This window comes from Alosa sapidissima, chromosome 1 (assembly GCF_018492685.1).
Source record: "Alosa sapidissima isolate fAloSap1 chromosome 1, fAloSap1.pri, whole genome shotgun sequence".
NCBI lineage: Eukaryota > Metazoa > Chordata > Actinopteri > Clupeiformes > Clupeidae > Alosa > Alosa sapidissima.
The window spans coordinates 34,073,945-34,087,382 of NC_055957.1; the positions used below are offsets into that span (position 1 = coordinate 34,073,945).

At 43.5% G+C, this 13,438-nt stretch overlaps 1 protein-coding gene across 7 annotated transcripts in view; it reads right to left on the minus strand.

The window, feature by feature from the left end:
• Positions 1-3,325: 3,325 nt before the first annotated feature.
• htt (huntingtin) overlaps positions 3,326-13,438 on the minus strand; it is a 46,586-nt gene continuing 36,473 nt past the window's right edge. For 6 of the 7 annotated variants that reach the window (XM_042101337.1, XM_042101321.1, XM_042101347.1 and 3 more), the window contains 14 exons: positions 12,538-12,641; positions 11,962-12,116; positions 11,518-11,657; positions 10,770-10,852; positions 10,495-10,625; positions 10,023-10,155; positions 9,630-9,785; positions 9,312-9,502; positions 8,203-8,317; positions 7,637-7,868; positions 7,134-7,239; positions 6,758-6,920; positions 6,173-6,333; positions 3,326-5,776 (listed from right to left, as the gene is read on the minus strand). In XM_042101337.1, coding sequence (XP_041957271.1) covers positions 5,563-5,776; positions 6,173-6,333; positions 6,758-6,920; positions 7,134-7,239; positions 7,637-7,868; positions 8,203-8,317; positions 9,312-9,502; positions 9,630-9,785; positions 10,023-10,155; positions 10,495-10,625; positions 10,770-10,852; positions 11,518-11,657; positions 11,962-12,116; positions 12,538-12,641 — 2,084 coding nt within the window. In that variant the 3' untranslated portion in view covers positions 3,326-5,562. The remainder of the gene's footprint in view (positions 5,777-6,172; positions 6,334-6,757; positions 6,921-7,133; positions 7,240-7,636; positions 7,869-8,202; positions 8,318-9,311; positions 9,503-9,629; positions 9,786-10,022; positions 10,156-10,494; positions 10,626-10,769; positions 10,853-11,517; positions 11,658-11,961; positions 12,117-12,537; positions 12,642-13,438) is intronic. The other variant, XM_042101306.1, reaches the window with a different exon arrangement.

Consider the following 13,438-nt stretch of genomic DNA (forward strand, 5'->3'; position numbering starts at 1 on the left):
TGATTTCTTAATTTAGTAGGCCTATACTGTCCTTGCGTGTCCCTCCAGAGTGAATATGAAGCTATAACTAAAATGAAGCCGTCACAGAGTCATCCCCAAATGTTGTTGACACTTTCCTCTTTAACAGAGCCTGTTTGACAATCGCTTCTTTTGGACATGCCCTAAAGTTCAGCGTCATCTGCCAAGACTAACACCCTAATCAGCTGAGCGGATTAGTGTTGCGTTCCCAAAACACAAAGCTTATCTAGCCAAAAACAATATAGGCTTATTAGGGTGATTCTTCAGTTGGGGGCAATTTTGCCATCTCAAATTTTAAATTATAAAATCAGGAAAAAATGGGTTTAAATTATGCCAAGACAATGCTTACATACTTTAATATGAAGGTATAATGCTGGCCACAACCGAGTTTAAATATATTTAAAATAATTTATATTTATTTGCCAACTGGCATTACAAAATGTCATTCCCATCACAACATCAAAAACTTGAAAATTAAATAAAATGATCTAACAAGGAGATAATTTAAACTCATTCATGTTGTAAACATTGTTAATCATCAACAATAAGTATAAATTCAAAATGTTCACATTCAGCAAATTACATATAGCCTATTTTGATATTCTCACCATCAAAATGTGATTTTCTGTGTTCAACAAAGTACACTTTTGTTTAATTTCTGGAAAAGTAGTTTTAGATATTTTTTTCTTTGAATATGTGGATAAGTATTTCATTAAGCTTTTCATGTAGCAGCTCAATATTGACGATAAAGCTATTTTTAAAGTATTTTTACTGTAAATTAAGTAACGTGGCGGTAATGACATGCTGTTCTGGTAATGACATAGTGTTTTGGTAATGACAAGCAATGAAAAAAATGGTAATGTTTGAATAGACAAAAATAGGGACAAAACTAAACCAGAAATCTCTAAAAAAATTCTAGAGGATCACATGAAACAATGGCATAAAACAGCAGAAAATATGAAAATACAGACCATAACTACGGTATATTGAGATTATTACAGGTAGGAAAAAGATGGCATGGTTTAACAATGCATATTTCAGGCCTAAAATGAAACCTCCTTGAAATATGGATTATTTATGGGTTTTTTTTATTTTTGTTGTCTAATCTGCATCCCTAGGAAGATACAAATAAATGTTTCATGGCAATTGGTAATTGACAATTATAGGTATACTTCCAATGTTAAATGCGTGCTAGAGTGGACATCTGTAAAAGTTAAGGTTAAGTCAGTATAAGGTTAAATATTTGCATAAAATATTTGTAGGCCTAGCATTTATTATTGTTCCTTGACTGACAGAAAAAAGAGGTCTTCCTATACTCCCTGTATTCTCAAGACCTTTCTGCTAATGTCTTGGGAGTCATGCTGTTTGAAAAAAAAATAGGGTAAATTAGGATTAGGAAGTAAGGTATCTCACTTGAGTTTCATTGCAACATCACACCATTAGGCTTCTTTAGCTTAATTTTTAAACAGATGATAAAATATAGATGGTGAAACAGAAAACTTGTCATTACCGCCATCACCATCACGACAAGTTTTGTGTTGGTAATGACGGTTGCGGTAATGACATTTTTCATCTTATTTCAGGATAAAAGATGCTAGGTCATGGATTTGCTAACATCATTCATCAGCTAGTACAACATGAACTTTAAATAGGCTACACATAAATAATGTGAATATTTCATTTTTTTCATAAAAATATTGCTGCAACAGCATTTATGGTAATGACGCTGAATAAGTCTACTCCATGATCAGAAGGAACACATGATTATAAATTACTTACTTTTTCAGACATCAGATATCACTCTTCTCTCATGGCTGACATGTGCTTCCTTCCCTGTCACTATTCATTTCCATGGTTACAGCACAAACGAGTCTTAAAAAAAAAAATCCTAGTAGTAATCATAGACTGTCGCGGTAATGACGGTATTGTTGGGGGACAATACTAAATTGTTAAAAATATTCACAAATTGTATAGATGTGAACCAAAATAATGCATAAAATGCATTTTTAAGTTATTATTTAAACATATGTTGTGATTTTTTAATGAAATGATAACATTTAATCACATTTTAAGAGCAGAAAAGTTTGAAAGTCTGGGTTGGGGACAAGGCCTAAGTAGCCAAATATTGGTGTTAAAAACAGTTTTAAAAATATAAATCATAAAGATTTTAGTGTATTACTTTTTTTGGTGGTGCAATAAACATTATTTGAAATAACTAAACTATTTATTTTGTAATATAGTATTTCTAACATGAATTTATAACCTGGGGACATAAAAGTTCCCCTAATTGAAGAATGACCCATTAATAAAATATGGCATTACAACATGGTGGTAATCACAAGTTGTAATTTTATGGTGAAACTAATTAGCTATTAGTCTAAAGTTAATATAAAATAATAACACATGTTAAATCACAAATAAATTATAACAATAAAAAAGATAAAACAGATGACACTTAAAATCGTTTATTCATTTAAATGTATCAAGTTTTACTTTACATAACTAAGTCATTAATTACACTCATATCTTCTGATTGTATAATTTGCTTAATGCATTTGCTTGCAGAGCAACTCAACTATTGACGGTTCTTAGGAGCACTCCGGAGCTGGCCATGTATTTCTCTAACTGATCTGGGTGCAGTTTTTTCATAATCCTGTTTAGTGTCTTCACACAGCGGGGTTAACAGACCCCAAACAGACAGTTAAGAGGCAAAACATGTCTGCGCCATCATGAACTCCCAGTGTGCCTTAAGCCCTGTCGTCTGTGGGAGATAGATGCATCTGCTCCCGCCTAATTCAGACAGATGGAGAGAGTTGGGGTCAGTAGGTCAATGCCAACTTCCTTTCTTCCTTTAGCAAGACCAGGGATATGCATGAATCTAATTGTTATAATAATTATTTTAAAAGAAAGAAAGAAAGAAAGAAAGAAAGACCAGCAGACAAAGGGATAAAAAAAAAAAAATACCACAAGCACTTCTACTTCTGCTGTGCTAAACTGTGTGCTGGACTCCACCCCAGCCCCTCAGTGTGTCCCTTGCTCGTTGCTTTCTGCAGAAAGCGTATTATGGGCAACAGAAGGTCCAGGCCCTGTTTTTAAAAATAAGAGGCGGCCAAGGACCCCACTCAGTAGCCATGCAAGAACAGATGATAAAAAAATGCCCCACATCAACCATGTTTTCTTGGTTCCCCCATGTCATTTCGAATTTCATGAAATCCAAACATTTAACATTATTTCGACATTTGTAATTTGACCTGCCATGTTGTTTTCTTGATAAATGAAACAGGGTTTGGAAACAGTTACAAAACAATGCTGTCATCACTGTTTTATTGTGTAAATACATCATTTGGAAAGGTACGTTGACCGAAACAGTTAGCTGTGAGTGTTAAACCTTCCTGCGAGAGGATATGATACATTTTACACAGATATCAAGTGTCAATTTGAAGCTTCTGACATACTAATATGATCACTGTTCACATGTTCAATACTTATTTCAAAGTGTGAGAAAGAGAGACAGAAATCTTTCCTCAAGTTCTGTAAACACTGAAATGCTAACATACAAAGTGTGAATTGCTGCAGGAGGCTTGCTGCTATGGACCAACCTTGCCAATAACCTCTGCCCGCATACACCTGCGATTTGTCAACGCTTGCTCAAGGCATCATCCAGTCTATGGTTTAGAGCTGACTGCATTGGTACCAAATCATGACTTTTCCCAGTCACTACTTCGGTATTGAAAGAGTTTTGCAATTATCAGGAGCATGCCACTAGTGAATATATACATGATCAGATTGCTGACTAAGGCTTTATATACTTACAGTGCTCACAATACACCTCCTTCAATTGAGCATTAAAACATAAGATTATAAAATGTAATTTATTGTTGATTTTATTTTATTACAGTTCAGTAGTGCTCAGACAGTTTCTCATTAAGAGAATTTTGTTGTCAAATGAATCAACAAAGCATACGTAACGAGACACAGGCCTATTTAAAAAAACAAAAAAACAAAGTGGGCATTCAGAGGTTAGCGTCAACGATTCTGTGTGCTCGACAAACAGTGGCAATGGGACGTCTGGATCGCCCATTTTTCTTGATTAAACACACATCCTTTCAGATTTCTGTATTTTTTTGTCTTCTTTCATACATATTACACAATATAGATACACCCTCCATTAAAATAGAACTTCTAGTCATTATGGGGATCAATAATCACATCTCGTGTCCTGAGATTAAAAACAGTCACACTACGCAAGGCTGTTGCCTTAATGGACAAACAACTTGTTGCAGCATGCTTAACAACAAAGAATAATGTTGTCCACCATGACAATACAATCAATAGAGAAACAAAAGTATGGTTATTATGGCTTTTACCAAACTTTCTACCTTTCACATTACCAAACCTTTCACAATTATTTTCCATTTCCCACTCCATCAAGAGCAGTGCAGTATTGACGAGTGACCAAAATAATAATTAAAAAAGGAACCAGATGAGAGTCACACACACACACACACAAGACACTGAGATTTCAACCCCTTTGGAAAAAAGGCCCCTTTAGATCACTCCTGAAGACTGTAACAAAAACGGCACCAAAAATAGAAGTATTGACCACATCTTACTTTTAAATATACTACATCCTCAGTCTTATTTAATGATTTTTTTTTTGTAATAACGCCATGGCTCAAGCATATTTCCTTCAGGAGAGGATATAGATACAAATTAAGTTATAATATATTCTGTTCAGTGTTCAAGTGCTGGAGGACAGATCCACAGAGCAATGCAACATTCGTGCAAAATAATAACAATAGTCATAATAATCAAGGAATGTTATTTTTTTTTTTTTTTCAGACAGACAGAAAAGGGGAGGGGTGATGGCAGAGAGAAGGAGTGGGTAAGTGAAAGCCCGGTTGTTAAAGTTAGCCCCCCCACCTAGACCATGGAGACAAACAGGGTGAGTTATGGAGGAGTGGAAAAGACCTGGGATTGAGATGAAGACCACTTCTTGGGGAGGCCTTTGTCAGTTGAATGGTTGTTTAACGAACCTCTGCCAAAAGCTGCTGGCTGTCTGGCGGGCAGGAGGTGGAGGTGTCAAGTCAGACCCTGTTGCTTGGACACAGATCCACTTTCAGGAGGCGTTCATCTGACAGTGTCAATTTACCACACTCTTGTGTTTTCATGCAAAGAAAGCGCCCACGATTAAACATGATTGCATACTCTACGTGGGGATGGTCGTATAATGGTTTCAGATTTCCAGAGGGACTTTAGTACGACTCTTGGTTTGCTCTAGAGATATCAATCACTCTGCAAGGAGTCCCTGTGCATTGTGGGAAGGCTACCTCACAGTGATTCTAGAACTCTTTTGAGGGGCTGTGGTCTTGGTGATGATCCTTGGTACTATAACCATAGATGGGCCTCTGGACAAAAAGGCCTCCCAGTGCATTGAGGATAACAGGGCGTTACATGGAGGTGTTGTGGTGACTTGAGGACACACTGACAAACTGTGACATAACGAGGTGTCACAGTGTGAACTAGTGAGGCTGACTGGCTTGTTCACAGCGGAGTGTCCTGGTGGATGCTCTGGAGGCAGCACAGCAGCTGGTGGTACGGACTGCCCGGCACGGCCACCATCTCGAAGACGGACTGGAAGGCGCGGCGGTCCAGCTCCTCGTCAATCTGGTGCCGGTAGAAGTCCATGGCCACCAGGCAGAAGAGGCTGACGTCCACCGTGTCCGCCCTGCCCATGCGACTGACCACGTGAGGCAGGCTGCGATGATGAGTCAAGGACAATAAAAATGATACATGCCTATTCATGTATGTATACTGTATATATACTATAAATTTACATGACGGAATTGCATGTATATTTGTGCATACGCATGTGCGTCAAAGAGCTGGTTCTCTATGCAAGGAACGCAGACACAGTTGACAATGCAAGGCTTGCGCACATTTCAAAGTTTTTTCTCATAGTCTACGTCAGTTACGCGAGCGATGTGCCCCCATCGCAAATGCATGACATGGCAAGTGTGTTTACGTTGCATAAAAAACATTGGACAACACATTTTGCTACACAAGTACGCGCCAAATCCTTAGCTGGGTGTGTTGGCGTAGCTTGCGTAGACTATGAATCAGGCCTAAAGGTGCGCCATCAGGGTAAGGATACAGAGCGGAGATCCACTGGCTAGTGGAGGCGCTGACGAAGAAGCAGGTCAGACTCCACATGGCCATGGCCACAGGCGTGCGCTGGGTGAAGTTGGAGAGGGACAGCAGCACCCAGTCGCGCACCATGGACGACTGGCCGGTGGCATGCAGCGTCTGGAACACCTGGAGCAAGAGCCAGGGAGGAAGGGGGTCAAACAGCACATTTCATTAAGCTGACCCTCAGCTAAGCGCCAAGAAGAGTCCGTCTTGGGCAGGCCAGGCCGTCTGCTCCACAATCACTACCAAACCAAAACCTTCCAGAAAGGCTACACTGAGTCCGCAATCACTACCAAACCAAAACCTTCCAGAAAGGCTACACTGAGCCCACAACTGAAGTGCTCTGTTCGCGTAGCGTTAAAAATAAGACCATTTGGCTAAGCCTACAGAGTACATCATATAATTATAATAAAATCATAATCATAATATAATTACCAGCATATAATAATTAGATAATTAAATGACATTAACTACACATCAACAACATGATGATGTTTAAAAGTATAAAAGTACGAATGCTACTGTGAAAATCAATGAAAGTGACGATCACCTTATAGACCACTGTTGCCATGAATTGGGGGTAAGGCTGCTGATTGGACAGGAACTCTCCGATGACCTTGTTCATGACATCCTGAGGAGGGAAGAAGTCGTCCAGGAACTGAGGCAGAATCCGCGATACCACGCGAGCTTCACAAGGGAAGCCCTTACGGATCCTGACAAAACACCACAGCAGCAGCTAAGCAAGCTTCGTTTGTTGTCTATTTACTTTTACTAGCGTGGGCCATTAGGTTGTTAAATGGCTTAGTAGGCTATAGATATATTACACTGTGTATAACTTCTGTTAAGTGAGACTTTATATGCTTAACAGTGGGTCTTTGTTTCATAAAGACTATCTGAGTAAGGAAATGTTTCCTGGGAGCAGTCACCTGTCAAAGAGCACAGAGACACGCTCCATAGCAACAATGACCGTCTCACTGTCTGTGGCAGTTGGGTCGGCATCCCCAGGGTGACCAGGGTTGACTTTCTCCTTTCCTGGAAATTAACCAAAATATCCGACAGTCAATACACAGCTAGGAATGGCTTTATTACAAAAAAAGGAGCAACGTTAACTTACTACCTAGCTGCTAACTATGACATATCAGGCAAAGTTAGCAACTAGATGGTAATTAACATTTGATATACTGTGATTCAAAATACCTTGGTGTTACTAAGTAACTCTAGCTAAGTGTAATGCAACTGAGTATATTTAACAGAAGCAATGCTGCTCAACTGGTACCAAAACAGCCCGTTGTATTAGCCATAGCAGACCAACCTGCTACCAGATCAGTATTGCCGTTACAGTGTTAGCTACTCTGCTAGCTGCTCGCTAGCATTCTATCTAGTGGCGTCAGTTGTTAGTAAGGAGAAGTCTGACTGAAACGTAGCCTGCCTGCGTCGTCCGGGTCACCTGTGTACATGCAGGTGAGCATGAGGCCCAGGGCGGCCATGGCGCGGTGGGGGCTGGGCATGTTGACACGCTCCACACTGAGCTTGACCAGCGTCTCTGCGTCGACGCGCGACAGCTGCTCCGACAGCAGTAGCCGCTCCAGCCCCCGCAGCACGCAGTGGTAGATGACTGATGGCGTGGCCTCCTCACTGGCCGACAGAATCACCCCGCACAACTAGAGGGGAGGACGAGAGAGTGGAAGGGAGGGAGAGAGAGAGAGAGAGGATAGAAGGCATCCATAATAGCATTCCATGAAAAGAAGGAGGACGGTGAAAAAAAAAAACAGCAAATAAAAGTTAGTTGGCTTAGCTTTGTTACTTGTACTTTTCACAGACAAAATGAGTTACCTACAGATGTCAAAGCAACAAATAATCATGGTCAGAAGGCATTTCTCTACATATAGAAATGCAATATAACTTTGAATGAAGCAGTCCATTCTGTTCATGATGCATGCTTCTTAAAATGAGGTTAACATGAAACTGAGAGTGACAGACAGCCCGCCCACCCACCTGGATGATGCCAGCGTTGAACTCTGACCCCACATCCAGAGGGTAATTCTCCATCATGTAGAACGCCACAGCACACATCACCAACACGTGCTGCTGGTTATGTAGGTTCACACAACTAACACACGCACACGCGCACACACACACACACACACACACACACACACACAAAGTCAAACTAAAGGTCACAAGGTTCAGCAAAGTTAAACATAACGGCATGACTTGCAACAAATGCAGCTTGACCAGCTCATATATTTCATATCACTGCATGCATGCCAACAACACTAGCCCTATTTTAAGACGGCACATTGGGGCCTCGCGACATTCATGAGAGGCGTTCCTCTCCAGTCCTCCCTGAACACATGGTGTCTCAGATCCCAGTGGCACGCCGCACATGCACCAACCGTGCGGAAGTTAGTGTGAGAGGGTCTGGAACCATGGGCCATGAGGGCTCCCCAGTGTGTGTGTGAGTGAGAGAGAGAGAGAGAGAGAGAGAGAGAGAGAGAGAGAGAGAGAGAGAGAAAGAGAGATAAAGAGAGTGAGTGTGTGTGTGTGTGTGCGACATTAGCCCGCTCCCAGGGGGCTGCCATGGCCTCAGAGGAACCCCAGCCCAGCCTGTGGGTGTCCTTTCATTAGGGACCAGCACCTGCTCTCTGCTCACATCTCCTATTCCCTCAAAAGGGCGGCCTAATGAGCTGTGTGTGTGTGTGTGTGTGTGTGTGTGTGTATGGGAGGTTGCATGTGGCAGAAGTTCAACAAGTCAAAACTAATTCCATGGCTAAAATGAATATGTTTATTTCAGCTTGTGCGAGTTGTTTGCTAACCCCACAGATATTGTACAACTAGCTTTGTTTACCAATGTCTAGCTCTATAGACAGAGCAAATATTAGCACTTCTATGTGTGTAATCCCTTGGGTGTTTAGTTTAGAGGGAGATGGAGAGAGAGAGAGAGAAAGCAAGCGAGAGAGGGAGATAGAGAGAGATAGAGATAGAGAGAGAGAGAGTAAGCAAGCAAGAGAGAGAAGGAGACAGAGAGAGAGAAAGATAGCATGAGAGAGAGAGAGAGTGAATGAGTAAGTGGCTGCGTTCGTGCGTGTGTGCACACTACTCACTGTGCTAGGGTTCTGAGGTTGGAGAGCAGGTACTCGCTGACCGTAGGGATGAGCTGGCGGGCGGTGTCGTCCAGCAGGTCACACTCCAGCACGTAGAGGACGCCGTGCAGCGCCCCGATGCGGCTGGGCAGGTGCGTGCTCCGCAGTGTCGTCTCCAGCAGTCGACACACAGGCTCTGCTGTGGCCTTATCCTACACACACACACGTGCACGCACACACACGGTTCAGTTAGATGATGCCTCTGCAAAGAGAATGACTTCTGTGTGTATGTAGATAAACGATGATCAATCACACACACACACACACACACACACACACCATGCCCAGCACGGCGGCGGCCTTGCAGATGGCTGGCACAAGGTACTGGTTGAGGATCTCGTCTTCAGGGGGGTGCACTCTCTGCAGCTCCATCAGGGTGGAGAACATCATGTCAAACTGGTTCCGCTCAGTGAAGAGGTCCGACACCGCCAGCAGCTGATGGAGAGAGAGAGAAAGAGGGTGAGATATGCATGTGGATAGGAGGTTATGTAACAGAACAAGAGAGACTCTTACAGTAAGAGTGAGATTATACTCTGAGCACTCTTTAGACTCCCTTAGTGAACTCTCTGAGGCGCCTTAACGCAAACTTCAACCCCCCCCCCCCCCCACCCCCCCCACACACACACACACACACACACACACACACACACACACACACACACACACACGTACCGATCGCACCACCTCACTGATGAGGATGACGGGGGTCTTGCGGTTACTGGGGCTCCCTGGCAGGATCCACTGACTGTAGAGCTCCAGGAGGAACTGGGAGCAGGAGTGGATGTCTACTCCAGCACGGTGCTTCCTGTCAGGGGAACACACAGAGGGTTGGCCCTTGGCTACGAGAGGGTCAGAAAACATCAGCCCGTCTAGGGTGTGTTGTGTATATGCACTTGACCCTAGCATTGGGAGTCAAGACCTCCTGGCTTACTCAACTATGAAGAGGAGTGATCAGTTTAAGATACAGTATATCTGTGTATTTGTGAGTGTATGTGTTCATGTAAGTATGTGTGTGTGTGTGTGTACTGTATGTGTGCATATCTGTATTTGTGAGTAAATTTGAGTCAGAGTGTGTGTGTGTGTGTGTGTGTGTGTGTGTGTGTGTGTGTGTAAGTAAGTAAGTAAGTAAGTAAGAAAGTGTGACCTTGAGTTGATGGGAGAGATGGGGGGTGAGGCTGGTGCCGGGGCATCGGTCTCATCCTCCTCATCCTCGTCCCACTCCTCCTCCCTCAGAGGGGTGATGTTGTTCCCCAGCCACACCGAATGAATGGACACCTGCCACACACACACACACACAGTGAGTGAAATGGAGGAACAATGCATACAGAGTTCCAGTTAACAAGAGGAACACTAACACAAGGTGGCATCAATTTGCCAGCACTATGGGATTGTGGGGATTGTAGTGATTCTCAGTCTCACCTGGCCCAGTTTGTACTCCATGTTGCCCATCTCTCTCTCTGTGTTGATCTGCAGGAGGAGCTTCTCGTGGCTAATCAGGGTGCCTGTTTGGAGAAGCAGAAACCACAGAAGAGTTCAGTCCAGTGACATGGAGCCAATGGCGCTTCATGTTTCAGTTAGTACTGGCACATCATATTAGATTAGCATGATGCTAATCTGCCATTACTGCGATACGAATCTGGCACTCTGGAGCAGAAGTGATGCCTTTAGCACACAGAACCACTAGAGACGTTGCCATAACCACACTACTGAACTGAAATAACCTCAATTCGTCACATGCTATTTGCCATACTTATGCACTAAAAAATATACTTTACACATTTATTCATCACTAGTGTATGGCCTGTTAAACTGGGTAGACACTGCATTTTTTTTTTTTTTTCAGTTGAGTACGATATGATAACTAACACTACGCATTTCAGTCGGACACGATTACTGTGCTCACACTGCATGTTCAACTGCAGGACACACTGCAAGACAAACGACCAAAAAATCGGACGCGCCAAAAAATCCACTCGAATTGAACGGGACACTGTGAGCCTGCTCAAACGACACGACATATCGGACAGGTATTCAGCCCAATGAAGAAGTTAGTTGAATCGGACAGGTATTCAGCCCAATGAAGAAGTTAGTTGAATCGGACAGGTTGGGGGCTAGAATTGCACAGTGTCTGCTTGCCACTGACTAGGTGTCCCACGGCTGGTCTCACCTGCGGAGGAGGAGGAGAGTGAGGGCACGGGGTCCCAGGCCTGATAAGGGAAGTGAGTGGCCACGTTGTCCCTCTTGGACACCATGGACTGGATCTCCCTCTCCACGGCCCCCCGGATCACACTCAGCTTCTTCCCAAGCCTGCACCAAACACAGAGAACACAAATGCCTCAGCAAGGGGCTGACCGCAGCAGAGAACAACAACGCCTCAGCTTCCGCGTGGGGCTGCTGACCACAGCAGGCCTCTGTGCCCAGGTTGCGTCTGCTTTGTAGGGCTGGGTTGGCATCGGTCATTTGCACTGACTGACCAGCCTCGTACACCCACCATAGCAAAGACGTACTGTATAGAGCACTGGTGCAAGGCTTGTGTCAGCACCAGCACCAGCTGTGTCAAGTGCTTCAAGGCTTTACTGTGTGTGTGTGTGTGTGTGTGTGTGTGTGTTACCTCGTATCCAGGGCTTTGAGGGTCTTGTTGCGCGGTTGCTGCTCCAGGCAGCTGACGGCGGGATTTCCCGCCACAGGAAGAGTCATGGCGCTCAGCACCAGAGAGGTGATGGCCTGCACCGCAAGCACGTTAATCTGAGTCCGCTCCAGATCCTCCTAACACACACACACACACACACACACACACACACACACACACACACACACACACAGCATTTTAGCGCATGAAGAAATGGTCTCCGTCAGTAAGGCTAGCTTTCTTTTTTTAAATGTCCTTGGCACCTCTCACTGCAACCACAAAGACTAAAAGAACACACTGTGGCTGCCGGCCCTCATGCCGAGATGGCCCCTGAGGCTTACTCATCAGCCACCCTTAATAGAGTTATATTCATTTGCCTTCCCATTCTGGAGCATCACAGACTACGCCTGTTCAGAATACTGAGCGATGCTGCATTCTTGCGTGAGGGCCAACGGTACCATAGCGTCAGGCAAGCCCAGAGAGGTGTCTGAAAGGACACAGAGCACTCTTTGTCAGACCAGACCAGGCCAGGCCGAGCGCTGGGGAGGCAGCCAGTACCTCCTGCGGACTCTCCTCTTCCTGGTCCATGGCGATTGGCTGGGTGACCAGCACCCCCAACAGTGTGGCCCAGGTCTCCTCAAACTGCGTCCGACTGCTCCACCCTGACACAGGCACAGGCACAGGACGTTAGACGGAGTAGATATTAGATATTATATTAACTATGAGATATTATACTAGATATTACAACCCCAAATCCCAAAAGTTGGGATGCTGTGTAAAATGCAAATAAAAACAGAATGTGATAATGTACAAGACTCGTAAACCCATATTTAGCAGCAAAAAGGACATAGACAACATATCAAATGTTGAAAATGAAGCAACATGTTTCAAAAAAAGTTGGGACAGGGAATGTTTACCACTGTGCTGCTTTTTTGTCTTTTTGAGCACTAAAACAAGTTGGATAGGTTGGATACTTGGATAAGCCCTCTAGCCCAGATGAGTCCATGATTTCCAAAAATAATTGCACATTTTGATTGGTCTAACCACAGGACCTTTCCCCATGTTATCCCAGTCCATTTTAAGCTCATGCCCAGATAAGACGGTGGCATTTCTGTATCATGTCTCAATACAATTTTGGCTGTTGCATGGTGAAGTTTACACGAGCATTTCTGAATTGAGCACTGTGCTCATGGACAATGTCTACCAGAGGTTTTCCTGAGCCCACACAATGATTTTCTTTACAGAAACAAGTCCGCTTTTAATGCAGTGCCATCTGAGGTTCAAAAGGCCACGGCTATCCAATATTGTCTTTCAGCTCTATCCCTTGATTTCTCTGGATTATCTGAATGTTTTAATGATATTATGTACTGTAGATGATGAATTCCCCAAATACTTCACAATGTCATGTTAAGAAGCATTAAAATTACATAGTTTTATAATTTGTCCACACAAGTGTACA